This window comes from Contarinia nasturtii, unplaced genomic scaffold (genome assembly GCF_009176525.2).
Source record: "Contarinia nasturtii isolate CC-2019 unplaced genomic scaffold, AAFC_CNas_1.1 Cnas_scaffold_928, whole genome shotgun sequence".
NCBI lineage: Eukaryota > Metazoa > Arthropoda > Insecta > Diptera > Cecidomyiidae > Contarinia > Contarinia nasturtii.
Genome location: NW_022198275.1, coordinates 3,333,129 through 3,356,322, shown reverse-complemented (window position 1 = coordinate 3,356,322; position 23,194 = coordinate 3,333,129). Strand labels below are relative to the sequence as shown.

Genomic DNA, 23,194 nt, shown 5'->3' with positions numbered 1-23,194 from the left:
GACAAAAGTGGTGCAAAAAATACACTCTCACACACACAAAGAATTATAATCCATTTCCAAAGCAAACTGTAAGAAGAATGAAAAGGAAAAAAAACCGATGATAAAATTCTGCAAAACATCATGAAATGAGAGCGACAAAGAAAAGAAAACGGGAGAAATGTGAAAAAGTGAGAAAAGTGTACGGAATAAAGAGTGGTGAAACGATTTAATTAAATATTGTCGAACAAAAATCGTACGACTACATCGCGCAGTCACACATCTTTATATACTAGCTGTATTAGAGGCGAATAATTAAACGGTTTATTATGCAAATCACTTTTTATAAAACACATCACCAATGTTCCATGTTCGCTCTCTTGTTCACACAATAAATATTTAATGAAATGATAATACGTTGTGCTTGCATATACGGGCGTCTGCTCTAAGCAGCTTCGTATCACTTTAAGCCCTGTAGTGTGATATCTGTGTCGTGGCTATATGTGTGTAGTTCCGTGCGCAAATTTGCGCTCTTTTCTATTTCCATATTGAGCTTGTTGCTTGCAAACGATGTACAAAAGAATAAATCGCCATTGCGCCAGTGAACAATTGCTCTGAACACAGATTAACGGGAACGGTATTCGGTGTGAATAACGGAATTTTCATAATAGACATTTTTCACAATGTAAAATGACTTTTTCCTATTCGCTCTTCAATTTTCATATGTTCGCATGCCAAATCAAGTTAAGAACCACCTTGGAGCCGTATCCGACATTCACTCCCATTTGCCAATCATTTACTTGAATTCATATCTATTTTTTGCTCCCATTCTTCTCTCTCTCTCGCTCTCTATGCTTCTATTATTCGCATTTTGTCCGCTTTCTTTCATTTTCACTGTACAATTTTAATCACAATCGAATTTAAAATAAAGAAGAAGAAAAGAAATTATTTCCCCGGTTGCTGCTGATTTAATTGAAATGAGAGCAATCATTTGCTGAAAATACACAAATTCCACAACCAGGCGAGAATGGAATCAACTTTCACATGAACATATTACTATATTCCTCTTCATTCGAACTACTCAGGATTTTCACGTAATTAAATCATCAAATAAGAAGATAGGAATTTACTAGATGATTTGACTCAGTTCATAGCTCATTAGGTAGCACTCTTGGTAAACTTCATTTCATCAGCGAGCCAGTTGATTCAATGCATTATCAAATTAAACATTTAACGGTCCATATGTGCGCTCTCTCACTCTATTCACCCAAATGAATCGATCATTATTTACTTGAATGAACGAGCCAATGTGATGCGCACACATTTGGATCCCGAATAATATAATACAATAGCCCATTTTGTTTACATTGATAAATAAATCCTGGGGTTACTCCATCCTATTTAGGTATATCTTTCTCATTTTTTAATGGCATAAAACATACAATTTCATTTGCTTTTTAACAAATTCATCTCGTGAATTTGATTTCTGATTTTGTTCGACGAAAACATTCCATTTTCAGCAAACTGCACAAAATAAGAACTAGCGAATTTTTCAGGATCCAAAGCATAATAATTACATTTTATTTGTTTGGTTATGAACAAAAATCAGAAATTATATTGAGATATTTTCAGCCAGATGAATCAGTCCAGGCAGCTAACGTCAGGCGCTGAGATGGAGTGAAAACTAGAACTGATTGTAAAAGTTATTTATTCCTATAAAAACCACGCTCCATTTCAGCGCCTGACGTTAGCTTTCAGTGCTGATTCAGCTGGCTGAAAATCTCTCAATATAATGTCTGGTAAAAATGCACAAAAAAATCGTGACAACAATTCAAATTTACGTTTTCTATTATTAAAAATAATGAGAGCCGCAAAAAATGAATTAAATATTTTGCCATTGCATATTTCAAATTATAAGGACGTGAAAAAATATGGCTTTCACAAAGATTATATTTGAAGTATTGTTGTCAAATAGATACCAACAAGAAAAAATATATGCCCCTTGAAATTCTGGCTGCTTAGTCCATTGGGATAAAATGTATCGAAATAAATTGCAAATTTGGTTGAAAAGAAAAAAGGTTGTGAATGAGCGAAATATGATTTTTCAAAGAAAAAAAAAAATGAACACAAAAAACACTAGTTTAATATAATGAGTTTGCATCGAATACAAATGCGATGACGTCGTCTTGGAGTTTGCAACAGAAGCCGTTATTCATCGCTCCATAACTAGATAATTATATATTATCCAGTTGTATTATTTTCCGCTTTACAAAATGTCGATGTGCCGATGCACGCGACTCTTCACAGTTGGATATCTCATTTGTATTTTTCAAGCGTTCACATTGCAATCCCTTACTGTGCGGAAATGCACGTTCGATATATACTCCGACCCAGTAGAAAAAACACACACCGTCAAATCAAAACTGAAACAATATTTTTGTTTGTCAAGCAAAAATTGTATTCGATCTCACGCCAATGGAATGATGTTTTCCACTTCTGTTTTTGGTAGGAGTTTCTCACGAAAGAGGCTCATTAAATTCCAAAAAATCTGTAGCGAATCAATGTATCGCACTTATTTTGATCACTTGAAATCAAATGTTCCGCCATCGAATTGAAAAATTCATTAAATTCAATTACGACGACCATATTTGCCAATTCTCTTCCGGATTGGCGAAAACACAACATTCATTTCATAATGACAAATCGCAACAAAAGCGCTGTACAAAATTTATACATCATTCGAATGAAGAAATAAAAAAAAAAATCGACGAAGTTTTCTGCATAACATTGTATTTGGTTGCCATTCTGTCGAAGAACAGAGTTTATAAGGATAATCTTGTAAATTTGAAAGGGATTTCCATTATGACTACAATTCAAGCAGAAACGAAACCAATGCGCCATCAAAAATTGGATCGAACCATATTTTTCCCCATAAGATATATATACAGATAAAATCGAATTGAAACGACGGAGAGCAGAAAGAAAGAAGAAAACGAGAAGAAATGTAATCAACAAATTGACTTTTTGACCAAAAGTCCCAGAAGACGATGGAAAATGGCCATCAATAATCGTTCTATTTCGAATTCTGTAATCGCATATAGTGCTTTTTGCAAAATCAATGCACCCATTGAATGGAATATTTAATCTGTTTTCGATTTTTTTTTTTTTTGTAAAACATTTCATTCGTCCAATTGAATATGCCAAAGAAATAGAGCGGTTATGTGCACTCCAAAAAATACTTGGAGCGAATGGCTGGCAGGAAAAACCGCATAGAGCTGAAAACGAATGATATAAACCAATCAATTTATAAAATGTCACAACATCGGTTTGCGTCCATCGTCATCGATACGAATATGATGAGATTGTGCGTTATCATTGGAATCGTCTTTTTTTTCCAAAATGGATATCACTCGAATTATGTGATTTCCGATTCAATTTATGGATTTCTACATGAGCCATTTCATTAAATGCAATGCATATTTTCCGCAATTTCCGTAATTTACTTTCCGTGCACAGAGAATTCAGAATCATACAACGGTATGTGTGTCTCTGTGCGTGTCTCGGTGTTTAATGACATCGGGCCGTTGTAGCTCAATAGCAACTGTAAAATGAAACTAAAAATTAGTTCGAAAAAGTGAGCATTTAAAAGGATGAGATGTAAATGAAGTGTTGAAAATCTGTGCAAATACGTCGCACTTTAAACGACGGTAATAAGAGGAAATTTGTACCATTTCACACAGAGTTAAAATACACACTTTAGCTGTCGATAGCTCTAATTCGTTGCGGCTGGCATTCAATTTATCATTGGTGTACTCTTTTTTTTTCTCTTCATTTAACCGTTGGCTCCTTGAATACAAACTGTTTATGCACTTTACTGCATTCGGTGTCAAGAATACATATTTTCTAAGTGCGAATGAAAGTTTAACAAGTCATCAGAGCGCAAAGTGCTCTCACCCAAATGCATCAACAAGAAAAGGAAGAAAACACACACATTCCTTTTTCATGTAGTTTGTTCACTTGCGACAAGGGTCAGCCCCGCTATACAATGTATTGTTTATGTGCACACTTTGACAAGAGCATCTGAACTAAACAGACGACGGAACCGTTTTTCTTATCCTCAACGGTTGGATGCTTATCATCGCCGCTGTGCAAAGAAGATGGAGAAAAAAGTGGCAAAGTCCTTAAAAAGCGCCAAGTACTATTTGAAGACAAAGCTTCAATGCTTCGACATACAAACGCTAATGGACTTTAAAATGCGACATAAAAAAATACACATAGTTCTTATACAGTTTGTTGAAAGCATTTTGACATAAAGTTTACGGCGGTAAATTGACCTCTCATATTATGCTAAATAGTTTGCGTTCAAAATCAAAACCTGCTAAAGATTATTCTAATCATTTCGTTCTCGAAATAAATATTTTCACATTATCATCTAATTTAATAATATAATGATTCATTTGAATCGAATACGAAAGAAGCGATAAACGGACAAGAGTCATTGAATTACATCCCAATAATTTAAGCTTCAACAATCTGACAGTTTCTTTGTGTGTGCGTGCGGGTTTCGAACCTCTTTCGGTTAATTCTTTGAATGCATCACGATTCTTTCATTGTACGAATGACTAGATAATGAATGTATCGACACTTTTCTGGATAAACACTTGAACTGACTATTTTGTGAAGTGGCTCACGCTCATTCCTTTTTTGTGTTTCGTGTTTTTTTTTTGCATCTTTCATTTCTTACGGAATGAAATGCATTTACATTAAATTCCAAGCTTTCTTTTCAATTTCATTTGGATTTCAAGCCGCAGCATCTTATTAGTGCTATAAATAGGTAATAAATTCTTTTTTGATTTGAGTGAGTTTTCTTGGTACGAAACACTTGATTTGGTTTGCTAATGAGTAAGACCAACATCGTTGTGCGCAATGCAATTTGGAAAGACCACCATCGATTTTTTTTTCTTTTACGCTCAACATCTAAATAAATAAATGCCATGTAATTTAATAATTACCAGTTTAGTTTGTTGATCATACGTTGAGCGTCGGCATGTCTTTTGTATGACCAAATCTCACTTAATCATCTGCGTAAGTAAATCTCAATAAGAGTCTCAATCCTTATTTGCCCCTTTGAATTTGATGATTGGTAGTTTTTATGAATTCCAAGAGAAATATGACCGAGAAAAATCATGCACGAAATTTTCTGAAGAATTACAGACAATACGGCGTTTTGACCACAAAAACGTGAAATAATTCATTTGAAAGGTCGTTGAAATCATCGGCGCCATATTAATCATACGAATGCATTTATTAATTAATAAACCCAAATAACTAATCAATAATAAACAATTTCTGTGTCTGCTGGTGCTTAATCAGTTGACAAATCAATAACGATTTTTCTATTACAAAATAAATGCTAAAGATAAGGCTGCAAAACACATCTGAATGAAAGAATGCGTTTAAAAAACACCAATAAACTCGTCACTCCTCCACTTGTCAGCTCTTTGGATGCGACGGATAAGTTAATTATGAGGGATCCGAAAAATGCACGTTCACACTGGAATTTCAATCGTCTTACGTCGAGAAATATTTTTACAATTTATTGTATAAGTGGATAATAATACAATAATACGAGCCGAGTCGAGCCAGTGGTGTCAATTCGGTCGTAGCCAAAACATAAAGACGTTCATTGGTTCGAGCACAAAAATAAAAAAAAGAATTATAAAATGGTGATGCCTTTGTTCGATATTATATTCATTGCATACCCTCTGGTCGGTCGAGGTTAATTTGTTCGCTTTATTGCCTTCGAAAGAAAATCGCGTTGCTAAATATCTGGATTAAGGACGACAATCGCATTCAACTATATTGACTTTTTGTGTGTTTTTCATTACAATAAGAAAGGCGCTCACAATTCATCACAAAGAGTGAAATGAAAACGATGCGACAAAATGAAAAATATTGAACTGGAATTAATATCAAGTCGGCCCCTCCGAAAATTGCTTCGTTTCATTTATACCGTTTGCGTATTTATGAGTCATGCTTTAGAATTTTAATGCCTATTTATCTTCAATATATTCGACTATTTTGCACCAAATGAATTGCCAACACCGGAGACAACACACTCAGACATTATAGACATTTCCACCTAATAATGAACTGGTTTCGGCTTTACGGATTAAACTTAATTGAATAATTCTATTCATAGTTCAATCGTAAGTGGCAGTTAAACGTTCATATTACATTTTCGTCGGCTCTGTAGACAGCATTGCATATTTTTGACATATCGATAAATTCAATCGATTGCTTCAGAATGAATGGTACCGTATCCGGTGATGTTTTTTTGCTAACAACATATTTTCACACCGAATCGAAGAAAAGTCACGCGAATGCATTGCAACGAAATCAGTTTAACGGTGATCAGTTGTTGAATTGAAACTGGTTTCAATCGATCCACGTATTTACAAGTCAAAATGTCAATTTCAAGTTGTAAAACTTGACGATAAAATCAAAACATTGTTTAAATTAAGTCGCACACATCATAAATAATATTTAAATTGACATTTTACCAGGTTTACGATTAGAAATCTATGTTTTGTATTTGTTTTTATATTCGAAACCACTTGAATTGAATGACAATGACAGAAACAAAAACGAACTATTTAAAGTGAAACACTTTTTTTTAATCTGTGCACAAAAAAAATCACCCGTTCAAATAGAAACCATTGACTAACTAATATGCAAGTCATAAAAAAGCAAAATCGTAAAAAAAATTATGATCGATTTAAATCGTGCGATTGCATTTGGTGAACAAGAGTTTTTTTATATTCAAATAAGGTTTTAATTCATGTTGCTTTTGTGTATGCGAAATGCAAACCACACTGGTGTACATTGAATAGAGAAAAAACATTTTTTTTGTTATATTGTTGAAATGAGTAATTCGGCTGTGTTTTCGAAAAACCCAACACGTTGTTGATTTGATATACGTTATTTTATTTCATTCCAGCGACTGAACGTACATTGGCCAGTCTCAACTCTCGTAGTTAAACAAATGTAGCAAATGTAATTAAATCATATTTTCCAATGCGGTGCACAAGGGACTTGAAACTGAATAAAATGCCAAATGATTTTTCCTCGATTTGTGCGCAATGCAAATTCATTCATCGCCGAATATTCAATTAAATTGAACAAAAACTATTTTTTTTGTTGTTACTTTGATTAATGGTATGGAATTGACGCTATTATCGATGCAAGGGAAATAAAGAGATATGATTTCCAGTTAATTTTTTTTAATCCAAATATGATTTGATATAAAAATAAATACCTCACAAAATATGAATTGAAACGATGTTAATTGAAAATACGAATGATCGCATTTCAAGTATACTCATAATGTACAGGTCAATCTATTCGTCTTTTTTTTTATTTGGAAAATTAAAACTTGTTAGTTATAAATGAAATGAAATGACAGCACATATTCCGTGCCGTATGTCATCACTCCATAAAAAGATTCCCATGCATGTGAATTCTGGTGAAAAACTAATTGAATCATTAATGGCCTCATCATATGCGGCGTTAAGTAGACGTTTAAAAAAGGCAAAAGAAAAAGGATGGCACAATTTTGTATCTTTTTCCAAAGTCACAATATGTTACCCATCATTCGTTCTGACAAATAATCATTTTTCCTGAACTTTGAATTCAATGCTCTCTTTCGTTTCCTTCACACAGATCACCAATTTTCAAAATCATCGTTTTTTCAAGTATCTGCTTCGCAGAATTCATTTCGAACAGTCATTTTTGATTGAGTTTTCTTTCTTTATTCTGTGCATACACAAAGACATCCTGACAATCGAAAAGAAACAAAAAAGTACTGAGCGCCTTCTCCGAAAGTCAGCAAACACTAAAATAGAAACTGAGAGTGTTTAATTTGAACTCATATCGAATTTCCTTGTTGTACTCTTTTTTTTTGTTCTATTTCAAAGGAAACGATGTAGTCATAAGAACGGCGCATATCACATAATTTTAGATATGAAATGTGTTCGATTGAAGTGGTTTCGGTTTTCAGCTTTCCCTCGCTCATCAAAATGAAAAAAGTATGTGTTGATTTACGATGATACGAACAAAGTACACCTGCCAAAAAAAGATGGAAAATTAAACAATTAACAAAATGGCTTTTTAATGAACACAAAAGCATGATGAGATGCAAAATGTACTTAAATTTCATACAACGAAAATATCTTTATCTTTAAAAAAAAGAACAGAATATACTCTTGTCGTAGATGTTTTTATTCAGAATGTTTGTTGCTACTTTAAAAGCTATTTGGCCCGTGTTGTTAAGTGTTGTATAGTTACAAAAAAATATATGGATCATCATCCTATAATGATATCAATTACATGCAAACATTTGACGTGCAAAAGTACCAGCCAAAGAGAGATTAGGCAACCACAAGACCATTGTGTGTGTGTGTCTGACTTATCCGACTTGAACTCGTTCTCACATTATTTATTCATAGTTGCGTGTAATAAATACCCAAAGGCAATGTAACAGTTTGTGCTGTTTTGGCAAATTTATATATTATTTTGAGTAAGCGAGTGAGAGAGAGAGAGAGAGAAAATCAAGCCAACAAATAATTAGTATAAAATTACCCTATTTTTCGAACAGAATCTCTCTTCCGATACCCATGAACTGTTTGCTAATAGAGAGCAAACGGCGAACAATACCCAAACTAACATTCATCGTTCTTTTTTTTCATGATGAGATGCTACTGCTCGTTGCTCGTTCACAGGAATTGCGTGTGATCCTATCACCCAGTGGCAGTTTTCCGCCTCAATGTTTTTCATTGCAATGACGCCGTGCACTATTAAAAAATATATGAGTAACTTGTAAATAATACCTCGTTGTTCAGTAAAACTGATTTATGAACGAAGATGAACAACAATAACAATAACACTGCAAGTGATTTTCCCAAATGAAGTACATTGGTTTAATGATGATGAATCGCGTGAAATGGGAGATTTTCTAGCACTTTGTTTATTTAGTTTGTTTATTTTTTTTTATTGATTGTGTTCACTTCAGTGTATTATTATTTATTTGAGATGAAAAACAGCCGAAAATTGCATGAAAAATGCAATGCACAAGCACCGTGAACTGGAAATATCAGTTTTTGTTCAATGATTCGTTTAGTTGCAAATATAATTACACATTTTTACATGATTTTTTTTTATGAGTGAATTTCTTTCATCGGATATATTGAAATTAAATGTAGTGGATAAGTTCGTGCTGGTGCAATGAATGAAAATACCACAGAATAATTGGCCAGCGTTCAAGCACGTGCATCAATGGCGTTTTCTTCGCTTTTTATCTTGTTGTCTTTTTTTAATGCTACTGTTTGCCGTGTTGAACGGGTCCAATTTCTTCGGGTTTTTGTTGTTATTGCATTGTTTGATCACGGATTTTGGTCTAGTTAGCACATATTTCAAAGTAAACAAAAAAACCTTTGAATGCCATTTTACTAACGATTTCTTTCTTTGATTTTGTTTCGTTTTTTTCGGATTTTCATTGCAGGTGTGGTTCCAAAATCGACGTGCTAAATGGCGTAAAACCGAGAAATGCTGGGGTCGGAGCACCATAATGGCAGAGTATGGTTTATACGGTGCAATGGTTCGACATTCTTTGCCATTACCTGATACTATATTGAAGTCGGCTAAAGAATCATCAGATGGATCACAAGTGGCGCCGTGGCTCCTGGGTATGAGCTCCAAAAGTACAAATTGTGTTCCATTTACTCTTCTTAATTTTTAGTTTAGTTTAGTTTTTAGTTGGAAACCACTTTATTTTTATTAAAATGCTCCTTTTGCAAATTTTATCGTTTTTTTGGTTGGTTTCATTGTCTACCAGCCGCATTCTATTCGATGTTGTAAAGTCGTTTTTAATTTGATTTTATGTTCATTTATATACATTTCGGTGTGTTTTCAAAAGCATTTCATTTGAATCTTAAAAGGCATTTGAACAGAAGCGCGTATAGTGAATTAAAATCCGATTATGAAGGGTAATTTTGATGCGAGGGGTGGGCTATCTGTCGTGCATATGTACAACATATACACAAGTACAGATACGAGACCATCAACATCTCACGCACAAAAGACCTCATTCGGCTCACGACCACTTCATTGTCCATTTTTATTTATAGTCAACAATTTATCAATATTATGTTAAAGTTATTTCCCTGGTTTTATTGAATTTAACAAGCGATATAAAATCCGTGATCTATATTGAAATTGAATTGAATTCATTTGATGGATTTATTTTCATATTATTTCATTAAAAAAAAATACGAAGGATCGAATTACGGTAATAGCTGTTTATTACGGTTGCCATTGTATTATTTTAATTGAATTTTGTTAATATTAATTTATCGCTGTAGTTTCGTTTAATATATAATAGGTTATAATAATTTGGTGAATGAAAATATTTAATTGAAAATATTTCATTTTTATTTTTGTTTCTTTCTCTTTTTTTTTCATTGCATATATAAAAAAACAGGTATGCATCGTAAATCATTGGAAGCTGCTGAAGCATTAAAAGATGATAGCGGTGGAAGTGATCGAGATGATGAACATTCAAAAGCAAGCGATATTTCGAGCACAGGAAATCCATCGACGAAATCGACACCAAATTCAAAAACGAAAAAAACCCATGCCAACGAATCGCTTGCATCGCCATCATCAACACCATCGGCTACAGAGAGTATCAATCATAATTCGGTAACACCAACATCGTCGAGTGCATCAACATCACACGTGACATCGTCGCCAAGCACAACACCGAACATGAGCTCACAGCATACACCGTTACCTGTTCATCACCTAATCGAATCGAAATCGATGCTTTCTAGTCCACCGCATCCAAATTTTCATCACGAAGGCGATACGGAAGCGTTTAGGTGGGTAGGAGACCCAATTTCGTTTATACGGTGCGACATATTTTTTGTTATTTGTTTTTATCTCTTGAAGTTCGAATTTGATATTTTCATTTATCAGTTTGAACAAATTTCACATCGAACAATTGTTTTTAAACTGAAAATTATTAACGATTTCTTTTTCTTTTTCCCTTTTCCACTTTGATTCTATAGAAATAATTCGATTGCATGCTTACGTGCCAAAGCGCAAGAGCATCAAGCCCGTTTACTCAACAGTGGTCTGTTGCTTCAAGTACGGTCATTGGCTGGTTTACAAAATCCATTGAGTCATTCGCCGCCGCATTCATGTGATAGCAATGCAAATACATTGCACAGCACCTCTGGCGCACAATCATCGCCACATTCTCCACATGATTCGCCAAATGCAGCAAATTCCATTGAATCGCGTTCATTTCATCATCTATCACATCATCATTCGCCGGCCAATCTAAGTCCAGCTGCTGCGGTTAAAAGTGAACATAGCGCCGGCATTAATATGGCATTTTGATATTCACAGTCACCGATTGAAACACACATCGATCGCAACCAATTGCCCAACGCTCTTTTAAATTAGTGCTTTTTTCTCTCTCTAGCTTTTGCAGTTATGCAAACGATCGATTTTCATTTCAAATGGGATTTAATTATAAGATTCGTTCTAACGCTATTATTTCTTTTTGTTTCGATCTCAGCACTGTACACAACGTGAATGAAAGAAAAATACAGACACATTTCAAAAGAATGCTTTTTATATATAGACACATTTTTATTTCAATTATGCAAAATTAATTTTTAATTTGATCTCGTGGTTCACGGCAATCTTTTTAATCAAAAAGTATGCTAATGAAGAGAGGAATGAAAAAATGCCCAGTGAAGAGACTTACATAATAAATTTAAGTTCCAAAAACAAAGTCTAAATACCACCAGTTTCAATGAGCATCGAACTAGAAATGGATTGTGTGAATTGCAATCGTATTTTAGTACATTAAATGAAGAAACATTTGAAAAATGCTAGCATTTTAGAGAATTTAATATCAAAATGTGCAATATGAACGAGACGAAATCAATGGTATTTTTTGTATTTTTTTTTTAATTTTCGCAAAAAAAAATTGTCTGTATCTTATGGGAAATTGACTTCAGTATAGAGGGTTTTGCAAACAATCTGGCAAGTGGCCAGTCAAAAGAGTCTAGTAATTAATATCTCACATTAGAAAATCGCCGTTAGATTTGTAAGAAAAGAATTTTAAAAACACAACTATTGCATTCGAATAAAGTTGAAAGCAAACATTACACAAAAAAAAACATCCCAACATATTTGAAGTGAATAAGTTTAATATATGAATGTTGTAAATAGCACATAGTAAGACTAAGATGATACACACACACTTCTCTCACAACAAAAACAAAAATTAATGAGATAACACAAGAACATTGCTGCAAGATCTATATATAATTAATTTTAGTGGTAAAACCAAAAGAAAAATATCCAAATGCAGAAAAATAAGCGCGAAGAAGTGCATATATGAATGAATTTTGCAAAATTTAATAGCATAACGTTTTTCGTCACACACATTTTTCAATCTACTTTGGAATTTGGGGGCATTTTGAGAATTGAGACGGAAAAAATCCAGCATGCTCTTTAAGCTAATTGTTGTTGAATGCGACACAAGACGGATACTGCATTTTAAGTGTACAATAATCTGGTTAACATAAGCAAAATGATTTAAGAACTATATGAATGTAGCAAATAATGAAGAAATATAAAAGAGATACAAACTCATAACCATAAATTTTAGCGGCGGCAAATTAAGATGTAAAATTTAGCAACACACAATTTCTGTAAAATTATTTTAAAATAATAAACTAATTTAAAACTGATTCAAACTATATAATTGCATTATATTATATATGGCATTGTGTTTTGGTATAAATGAATGGCGTTGAAGTGTGAGATAAATCTCAAGGCAAGAATCGAGAACCGCCGACCTCAACATAATCGAAAAGTGAAAGTGACGGCAGTGACATTTTCAGTTCAGAATAGATAAATTGCGTTCATTCCCTTATATATAATTCAATTCACTTTCGCTGCGAGCGCTAAAGCGACTACTGATAAGTCTCTAATGATTTAATTGGTTATCGTTTTTTTTCCTCCTTGGTTGCAGACACCAACCCAATGACTGAACTCAGTCTACTTTATATAAATATAATATATAAAAATCTCACGTAATATTGTAACAATCTAATTGCTTTGCTCCAGATTCTCTATGACAGAAAGTGAAGAAAAAAAAACCATGCCGTTAATCTTAATCGATTTTATTTTCTATTCTTTCGAAAGGGTAATTAACTGTCACGAAGTGTGAGCCAAAAATTGTTGATCAATTGCATAAAATCGCTAAAGCCAAAAGTAGAATATAATTCATTTTTAATCATATTCGAACAGATGACCAGCGAATTGACATTTTCCCAACTTCTAACTAGAAACACACCTCTGTTTTTTTTTTTTTAAATAACAACGTATAAACCTGAATGAATCTCAGTAGAATACCAGAGGCGCGAATTCCAGTCAGTCTAATTTAACGCTTTCAATTTGTAATTCAAATACCACAAGATACCAATTAATTGCGAAGCCGGTTCTTATTTTTTTACCAGCCGGTAAACTAGCAATTATCTGCTTTGATTTGCAGCAATAGCGGTGATTAACATCCGGTAAGCAATTGAGACAGAAGCATAAAAAAAACACATTCAGTGTCTTTGTACAACAGTTTTTCACGAGTTTTCTTTTTCTTTTTTGCCAGCAAAATATAGACTTTTTTGAGAATGAATCCGAATTTCTTGAGATAATCTTTGGCTTCCAACGTTCGTTTTTAATGATAAAGTTTATCCAGTTTTTAATTACTAGTGTAGCAACGATATTGAAATTATATACAATTTACCGTGCGATTTCATCAGTTCGCGACCAAATAGGAAAAAAATGAAATGATTTTTTTTTTGCGGAGAAAAGGGTCAAAATATGCTATTATATTGTGGCAGGGAAAACAGGCAATATGCAATACCGGTGACATGCAGGAAAAATGGAACTAGCGCAGATCTGTTTTATGCAATGAATCATTTTCGATTTGCCTACAAACACACGACCGAGAAATAAAATCGCAAATCAATGTAAAAACACGACCACGCGAGTATTGAAAACACAAACAAGATTTATTTCAGCGAACAGAGAAGAGAAAAAAAATCTGATGTTAATTATCGATTAAAAAACGTACACAAAACTAGAATGAGAAAATCGAAATTGGTCACCAATGTGCTGCATATTTATGTGTCTGTGCAATTGTGCGATCGATCGAGTTTTGTGCAAGTGTTGAATAATAACTTGTTCTTTCTGCAGACGCACAATTCAGTTGCTTTTGTTGAATGGGCGCACACGCGCACTCTAGACACAAACAGTTATCATCTGTGCTAGGAATTGTTCGGCTATTTATGTCAACGCTTAAAATGATTTGAAAAAAAAATGAAATTTGTAGAAATCGCAGTCGCACGTCACATGCATTGAACTCAGCGAAAGAGAGTAATCGCATATTTTTCACTTATGCAATGTGGACGCGCACGCTCACGATCATGGTATTATACACTCACTTTGTGACCATTAGGTTAATAGAGCAAAATATCAAATGATTTATTTTGTTTGAATTGCTGCATGGCGATCACGTCTCTTTGTGTGTGTACGCGCTCGTTTGGGACACATAGTGTTTTTGGTCACTCTGTGTTTTTTTGTTGTGTGATAATCGTTAAATCAGCGGTATCATTTTTTTAATACTTGCGACTGTACATAGGGAAAATGGCAACACCAGCATTGGTAATATCTGAAATGATCACTTTGTGCTTACATCGCCCGAACATATGACTTTCGATCATGCGTACTTATTTAGAATTTCGGAATGCTGTGTGTATTATGATGACTCTCTCTCCCTCTCCCTCTTTCGATCCACGTAATCGATTCAACTAAATATGATTATTTTTCTGTTATTTGCTTCTTTGAAAAATGAAGTGAGTTCAAAAGATTTTACCCACACTCTAAATCAAAAATCGCCTGACATAATGCGTTGAATGCTTACGCTTTAAATATCATTAAATCGATTTCTGTGGAAATAAGAAAACAAAGCCAAAAGTTGCCTTTGATTTTGTATTTCATACTTTAATTTGGTTTTCGACGAATTTATCGTGATTCAGCTTTTTGTGAAATTGTGTCTGTTGTTAAGGAGCTATATTCGATTCAAATGGCAAATAAACTGAACACATATCATAAATTTTCCCACACAAAAGTTGTCAATTCATATATGTTAATTACTTTGCCGTGCAATATGTTTGCAAAGCAATTTAAATGCGACCGATTGCGATCACTTCAAACGAATCGCATATCCAAAGAATATCTGATTAATCAGCAATAAACGCTTTGAGCCAGGAGGGGAGATAAACGCACTTTTAATTAAGCAATTAAAGAAATCAATGTTCATTCATAAAAACCAAATTGTTTATGCAAAACGGTGCCGGATGATGTATGATCTTATAAGTTCAATAGCTTTACCTTTCCGTCGTTGCTTCTTTCCTATAATTCACTGCAACTAATTATTATGCGAACTAAGAAACTAAACGTCGAATCAAGCGACACAGACTAAACAAACATCGGATCGCATGCATTTTTTTTAAAACGCTCATAATATTTTTGTGTAACAAATGACTGCTGCAAACGAGAAGCGCGCAAACCTGCGTAACCAAAAAAACAAGTTTACGGCGCTCAAATTGTATTTATGTTAATTGATAATGGGTTTTATCTGTCTGTAGTTATCAATTACATGGACTAATGTGAGCGAACTAGCTCACGCGCGCGAATTATTACGAAACGAATTTTTTTCCGTATAAAATGTTAGATCAAAACATTGTTGCGTGCATTTCTTCGATGCACTACGTAATGTACAAAAAAATGGCCATTGAGAATTTCGTTCGCTTAACAAATACGCAATTCATTTGTGCGATGATATATTAATAAAAAAAACACACATTTTATACATAACATCACCATTCGGGGAGGCGAGTGTGACAGTTAACTGCCTTTGAATCAATCCTAGGTCATTATGCGAGCATTATTCATTGCGAAAAACACACATACTTCTAGATAGATTGAACCACACGACTTTATACTGAATTGTATGATCAATTATATTAGCATCTCATTTATTTATTGATGCATCATGATTATGTCTTCAGCATTTCAAGTCAGTGCAATAATTTCGTCAATATGAAGAATTGAATGATTCATTTTCATAGAAAAATCAAACTATTTTTTTCTTGCACCGGTAGGTTTATGTATGGGTCAACAAGCTAAAATCTTGAATTTGTGTCGAATGGGATGATAAAATGTTTCAAATTGAATGAAACTTGCAAATTTTTTTAATGACCTTATGCCATTCGGCTTATAATTTAATATATCTGCATGAATTAATCGTTTTTATCTCATTGAACATATTCAGATCAGTGATGATGTTGTTGTCTGCACGCATGACTCGTCGATCGCCCATGTATTTGCTTGTGTGAATGTGCATTTGCTTTGAAAATGTAGTTGTTACGTAAGGTAAGTTTTGTTGTTGTCGCCGTTGGATTTTTTTTCTCTCTTCATCTTTGTGGTGCGCTGTGTGCTGATTAAAAAGTGCCGAAACAAGCTAACAAAGAGTCAACGATTGCCTATGGCATTTATTCAACACACTTAGATCGAAATCAAATGCAACGGCAAAATGATGGAGGGTGCAATCTCCAATGACTTGGCATGTTCTCTTTTTCATTCTGTACTTTATGGAATGTCCAAAGCCAATGCAGCGCAGCAATGCTGTCGGGATACTGGGTGATCGTATATAAATACGTTAACTCTTCGAATCGTTAACAATTTGATTTGTGAGCTGTTACAGTCAAGTCGCGCAATTTCTTCGTTTTTGTATACGTTTTCTTAACTTAACAAACAAAACAAAATATCTTCAACAAAATGAAATTCGTAAGCATCGTTCGATTTTGTGGTACTCTTTTTTATATCATAATAAGCAATGTCATGTGTTTTGTGACTCAACCTTGTTATTTTGTGTTTGTGTGTGTGTGCATTTTTGAAATTTTAGTGAAATTATTTAAAAAAACATTTTTTGTTAAATTATTTTCTTGCGACAGCTCATTGTAATATTCTTTGTCGCTGCCGCTTCGGCCGCTGCCATCGATGATGCTGACAAGAAACAAGATAAACGAGGTGTTCTCGGTGTTGGATACGGTCTTGGAGGCTATGGAGCACCGCTAGGCGGATATGGCTTAGGATTGCATGCTGCTCCAATTGCAGCACCAATTGCATACGGTGGCTCATACGGCGGCGCATACCATGCTCCATTGGCTTTGCCAGCTCCAGCCATTGGTTTGTCTTTATTTTGCATATCGGTCTTTTTAAGAAATACAAAAATTTAAAAATATCAATAAAAAATACAGCTCATGCCCCAGCTGCTGTTGTTTCGCATTCAACCATTGCACACGCTCCAATTGGCCCACTTGGCTATGGTGCACCATTGGGCTATGCTGGTGGATATGGATTGGGCGGTAAATATTAATTTTTCTTTTCTTTTCACTCGTCATCAATTTTATTTCATAATTATCACATTTTGCAGGTTATGGATTGGGTGGTCTTGGCTATGGAGGCTACGGAGCTCCATTAGGTGGATACTATGGTGGCGCATACGGTGGCGCGTTGGTGCATTGAAACCATATTAACCAAATTCCTAAATTTATTTAATTAAATTAACATCATCTAAATTACAGAAGAAAAAAAAACACCAACAAATCAACATTCGTTCTTTAGATGCAAATTTTGGTCACGATTTTGCAATAAAACGAAAGAAATAAATAAAAGTTTTGAAAAGCCCAAAAAATTGTTGTCTGTTTCTTATTCTCGTAAACAATAGAACTGTATCTGTTTTTTTTCATTTTTTTATTTTTCAAATAGAATTTATTTCATTTTTCATCATTTTATTCATTCATTGTAACTGTTTATATTATAAAACTATTTATGAATTTTGGATTCATTTTGCAATTGTCTAGTTCATTTCGTCAAAAATTCATCTATTAATAGTATAAAGAAAATATATGGATATATTACATCTGTTCTCTTTGTTTTTCGTTAAATTTACTAATATTTAATTCATTTGAATCTTTGTCTATTTTAACTCTTCAGCAGTTAAAAGGTTCTCTAGTTGTTGAAAATAAAAATTGAATAAGAGAATTGATACAAATGGTATTTAAAACTACAATTTTAGATGATATTTAGTTGATGGTGGTCGGTTATTTGACAATGTACAAGAAAGTGTCTTGTACAAGAAAAAAAAGGTACATAAGTCCTTATTTTTTGGTGTAAAAAACGGGCATTGTTTGGATTCATTGGTTTAAATTGCTTTTGTGAGCTTACATTTAAAGTGGTGGTAAATCATTTCATGGTACTAATTTATTCGCTTTTTTCTCTCATTTTATTTTTGTTAGTATCAACAGTTTTTATGTTTTTTTTTTTGATAATTTTTTTGATAACTCAAAATTCAGATTGGCTTTAAAGCCTTTAACGTTAGCAAAAAAATGAAATTAATTTAAATTTATATGACACTTAAAATTCTAATTACTTTTGAATGAGAATCGTTTTACCTCGAAATTATCATTTATACTTAAGATTAGAAATAAGCCGAGTCTTAAATACATTGGAATATATTTGCAGATTTCGTCTGAGTTTCAATAAATTAATGTGAATAACAAAATGAGAAAATTGTTCGAGGGAAAAAATGAACTCAATTGCCAAAAAAAAATATACAGAAATAACAAAAGAAATGAATATTCTACAATTGATTCGACGATTAAATAAAATAATATTAAGTAATACAGGTTGCTACAATATCCAAAAGATCTCTTCAAAATCGTATGTATGAGTCAATATTTAATGAGTGTATGTGAAAATGATTTCAATACGAAAAAAAAAAAAGAAACTTTAATCGATTTGCTCACAGAGTAAAAAGAATGGGAAAATACGATCAATGTTATTGTTGTAATCGCATTCGTCGAGTTACTATCGACGGACGTGATGTGTTACCGATTTGTTCCACCATCGAATTTTTCGCCACCACCACTTTAAAACGTAATGTTTGTGAATTTTTGGCCTGAGCCAATAGTTCTGCGGATTTTTGCAACTTACTACTACTTGATTTAACTATTTGTACTGAATCTGTGTTCAACAGACGTTTTGGTTGCTTTTTGCAGGTCAAATTCTTTGTGTTACTCGCGACATTGGTGATTTTAATATTACTATTTGCTCGTGTTGAATGTGGGCAAACTTTTGTTTGCGCAACGTCCCGTTGAATGATTTGATTAACATTGGCAGTTTGATTGGAACGATGAATGGTCTTGGTGCTGACAATGTCTTTGGTTAGCGCATTTTGTGATCGTAACGTTCGTTGATTCAATACTTTGTGGTTTTGTTGTGGTACCTCTGATGAGTTTCGTGTACGATGACTCGGCGATACAATTGCACTATCCACTAAAGCTTTAACTGACACTTTGCGTAGAATCGAAATATTTTCCTTATGCAAACGACCACTTGCCGACGGTTTTTGAATGATGACAGCTACCTTTTTTACATTTTTGGTGACTTTCGATTGTTGTTGTTTCTCAGTACCTGTAGATCGTGTTACACGTACAGATGGCGCAAGGCTTCTTCGTGTCACTTTTCGTTCGGGCGTCGGAAGTTCGATAACGGCATTTGATTTCTTTAGATTTGTTGGTGTCTTTCTCAATCGCAATGATGGCAGACTTGACACTGAATCATTATTACTATCCGATGATGATATTTCGTTGATCTGAATGCTTTTGTCAATATTCGACTCATTTGTAAATTCTTCATTGCTTTCGGTGACGTCCTTCAATGTTGTTGCGATGCATTCTTTTTCGGCAGTTGCCATTTCAATGCTTGATGTTGATTCTTTTGAGTAATAATTTTCAATAATGGTTAGTTCATTTGGATCAACTACTGAGACATTCGGTTCAATAAAATACTCACTTTCTCCATCACCCGATGTTGATGGATATTGTGACTGATCGCCAAGATAATTGTGATCGACTAAATTGTGTTGATAGCTGCCATATACATCATTGGATGGCATTGGTGGCGATGATGTTGAAGCGAATGCATCATATTGTTGTTCGCTTCTCGTTTTTAATTTATGCAGACTGTAAACTGGCTCGTGTGATCGATCCAATAGTTGATGTGTTGTATTCGGATTATCATAGCTGTTTGAATCATCAAAATCACTGTCTTCACTCGCATCATTATTATACACATATGAATGATCCTCATTTAGACTCGAATTCAATAGTGAATTGTACGATTCAGCAAAACTGTTCATATATGGTACTGTGCCACCATTCAAAGTGTCATCGTCGGTGATGTTTGCATAGGCTTGCTGTTGATTGTGTGTTTGAACATCACTCTCCGTAATGTTATCGTATCGCGTTAAAACTGTGGCACCACTTGTTGGCAGTGGAATACCATCAATGTCTATAAGCTCGTTTGTATTGTGATCGTACATTGCAAAACTTTGTACCGGTTCGATTTCTAAATGTTGTGACGGTTGATCGTCCGTTTCCGGTAGATAGCCCAAAAGATGTGATCGTGACGAGGATGATTTCAAAATGTCGCGTTTCGGTGGACCAGGTGGATCGAACATTAATATAACGACTGACGTGTTATCTGCTCTCATTTTCTTGGTACTCCATCGTTCAAGCGCTTTGTCCACGAGATTTTTACTTGGATTTATCCATTCACGGGACTCATTATTACATGCGCTATGCTCATTTATTTGATCGGAGAGTCGAACGTTGTCAACAGCTCCTTGTGGAGATACAACATTCCATAATCCATCCGTTCCAAAAACAAGGCATCTAATACAGAAGAATAAGAAAAAATATTTTAAAATGTTGTCCTTTCTTTGATTCGTGAGTGTTCTTTAGCTTACTTGAATCGCTTTGGATCGATTTTGATGACTCGAACATCAGGTTCAGGACTCACAACAAATTCATTTAAAGCAGAATTATAGCTCCATAAATCGCCTAAACTTCGTGCAACCGCCAAAAAAGGAATTTCATCGATTGGTGTGCTTCGACGTACTGGACCTTTATGCCCTATACGTGGTCGATTCCACACCACACGCGGTACACCAGCCTTACTTACAACTTTACCGCCTGAATTTATGATGCGTGTTTGCTCTGCAACCGATTCTGGTTTATGATCTTGAGTTAAGGCCTTTGCACGCCATTGTTTTTCGCCATCTTCTTGGTAGCCGAGCACAATGCCTGAATCTCCAACATGACCAATGTAGATTTTACCGTGACGAATAAAAGCCACACTTGCTGTTGTTCCGGCTGTGCTTGGTAATCCAGATGCTGTTTTTGGCCATTTTTCTATACAAAAAAAAAACACATCATTTAAGACCATCAGTATTTTTAGAGAAAAAAAAAATTGGATTATTTTTTCAAAATTATTTTTAAAACAAGCACATGAGATAACATTTTAAAATTCATAATGGTATGCTCAATAATTCCGATGAAAATCGAATAAAAACCACGAACATTGGCGTGTATACGGTTTTGGCGGGAAATCGATAGTTAGAAGATTGTGTAGTGCAATTTTTGTTTGTTTTCTTTTATTCGGCGTAAGCATTGAGACATGTCAAATGTTAACACTCATCTGTTTTTATTATGGATATATTAGAATATGAGCAAAATAAATGATGCGTTATAAATAAAGTCGTCTCGTGCATTTGTTTATTTACATTTTTCAAGGAGACGACGCATCGTCAATTGTCACGTTGCTGTGCGTTAATCGCGTGTGACGCATTGCAATCTCAGTGAAAAGTATATAGACGCCATTTTTAATTTGGTTTTACAACAACAACGACATTGGCATCAAATACGAATGAAATGAGCGGAAAAATACAATTTCCCGTACAAATTTAATATGTTTACTGCCATAAGCATTGAAAAAATATCCAATTATATTGAATATGATGATGTTTCACTGTTTTTTAATGAAATTTCGTGGCAAAAATGTTGAAAAAGTAGATTTTCTGGGTCAAATGTAACGTCGTATGACGCCATTCGTGGTTTGACAACCATTATTGTTTCGTCACAATACGAGCGAAAACATTTCATACTTGAATAACAATCGTCAATACATTCACTTTTTTTCTGTGTTTTTTTTAATGAAAAATACATACCTTGTTCTTTCCACATTTGATAATGTGTGTTGATATATCCTTCACGAATTGCACGCAACACTTCACGATCATCGTCGGACCAAAAGGCTTTTTGATTGACAATCATATTGATTAAATGCTCTTTGGCGAAAGTAGCTGCCTCAGCACCACCGTGACCTGTAAATGTTATCGAAAATGTCATACGATAAAAGCATTATTGAGCTTGTAAAATGCGATATTTGTAATGCTCGTGTTGTTATTGTGTTTGATACAAACCATCATAGATTCCAATAAAGGCGTATTCAAAGTCACGTTCATCAGCCAAACCCTGTTGGTAAGCCACAGAAAAAAAGTCTTCCATGTATTTTCGTCCACCTTGGCTACAATGGCCAGTCACACGTAAATTAACTCCTATTGACGGCATTTCGCTTCACTCGTAATTTTCTTTTTGTTTTGGCAAATAATTTACACATTGAATGCACGCAAATTTCAAACGATTTCTTCTTGGAATTTTTCCTATGTGAGTGCTACGTTACGGAAAATTTCACCACAAAGAAAATATAAAGGTTCACCTTACACTATTTAATATACAATCGAACTATATTGAAAGATCTTTTCATACAAAAAAAACCAAATATAAATGTTCACAAAACAATTTCGAATTTATCGTAAAATTTAACTCTCGGCTGAATCAATTAAATTTAACATACAATAGCATAGAAAAAAACCCATGTAATACGTTCGTCACGTAACGCGCACTTAATGAAATCACTCAAATATACGACTTCACTGTGTGCCAAAACGAAAGAAGAAATGGTTTCAACATGAACTTACATGCACACAACAAGCGCTTGTATTTGTGCAAACGAAATAAGCCTACTTAGTACTCATCATACCACTCCATATATACATACAACAATATAATGAGCACTCTTCGGCACGTGTGTATGTGTGTAGAATGTA

The 23,194-nt window shown here is 34.1% G+C and overlaps 3 protein-coding genes across 7 annotated transcripts in view; 2 read left to right on the top strand and 1 right to left on the bottom strand.

The window, feature by feature from the left end:
* LOC116342843 (homeobox protein ceh-10-like) overlaps positions 1-12,801 on the top strand; it is a 43,803-nt gene extending 31,002 nt beyond the window's left edge. For 2 of the 4 annotated variants that reach the window (XM_031770613.1, XM_031770610.1), the window contains 3 exons: positions 9,536-9,734; positions 10,514-10,943; positions 11,103-12,801. In XM_031770613.1, coding sequence (XP_031626473.1) covers positions 9,536-9,734; positions 10,514-10,943; positions 11,103-11,436 — 963 coding nt within the window. In that variant the 3' untranslated portion in view covers positions 11,437-12,801. The remainder of the gene's footprint in view (positions 1-9,535; positions 9,735-10,513; positions 10,944-11,102) is intronic. The other 2 variants (XM_031770612.1, XM_031770611.1) reach the window with 2 other exon arrangements.
* A 4,042-nt stretch (positions 12,802-16,843) lies between these two features.
* Positions 16,844-17,892, top strand: LOC116342990 (cuticle protein 65-like). Its single transcript, XM_031770842.1, has 4 exons — positions 16,844-16,965; positions 17,133-17,367; positions 17,439-17,546; positions 17,615-17,892. Exons 1-4 carry the CDS (start codon positions 16,957-16,959, stop codon positions 17,704-17,706), a joined length of 444 nt encoding a protein of 147 aa, XP_031626702.1. The 5' UTR covers positions 16,844-16,956; the 3' UTR covers positions 17,707-17,892.
* A 139-nt stretch (positions 17,893-18,031) lies between these two features.
* On the bottom strand, positions 18,032-23,123 carry LOC116342744. Of its 2 annotated transcripts, XM_031770466.1 has the most exons (5): positions 22,508-23,001; positions 22,253-22,408; positions 20,993-21,437; positions 20,038-20,918; positions 18,032-19,959 (listed from the first exon to the last, which is right to left on the bottom strand). In XM_031770466.1, the coding sequence occupies exons 1-5, from the start codon at positions 22,653-22,655 to the stop codon at positions 19,022-19,024; spliced, it is 2,568 nt and encodes an 855-aa protein (XP_031626326.1). In that variant the 5' UTR covers positions 22,656-23,001; the 3' UTR covers positions 18,032-19,021. The 2 variants fall into 2 exon arrangements, with proteins under 2 accessions (XP_031626326.1, XP_031626325.1); XM_031770465.1 differs by having other exon boundaries at positions 18,032-20,918; positions 22,508-23,123.
* Positions 23,124-23,194: the final 71 nt, after the last annotated feature.

What these genes read in the sequence shown, in the direction of transcription:
- LOC116342744 (XM_031770465.1), bottom strand. Translation starts at nt 22,655, where the DNA reads ATGCCGTCAATAGGAGTTAATTTACGTGTGACTGGCCATTGTAGCCAA. An exon ending in TCAAATGTGGAAAGAACAAG is followed by an intron (nt 21,438 to 22,252) that starts GTATGTATTTTT and finishes TTTTTTGTATAG; the next exon opens with AAAAATGGCCAAAAACAGCA. An exon ending in ATCGATCCAAAGCGATTCAA is followed by an intron (nt 20,919 to 20,992) that starts GTAAGCTAAAGA and finishes CTTCTGTATTAG; the next exon opens with ATGCCTTGTTTTTGGAACGG.
- LOC116342990 (XM_031770842.1), top strand. An exon ending in TTTGCCAGCTCCAGCCATTG is followed by an intron (nt 17,368 to 17,438) that starts GTTTGTCTTTAT and finishes TAAAAAATACAG; the next exon opens with CTCATGCCCCAGCTGCTGTT. An exon ending in TGGTGGATATGGATTGGGCG is followed by an intron (nt 17,547 to 17,614) that starts GTAAATATTAAT and finishes CACATTTTGCAG; the next exon opens with GTTATGGATTGGGTGGTCTT.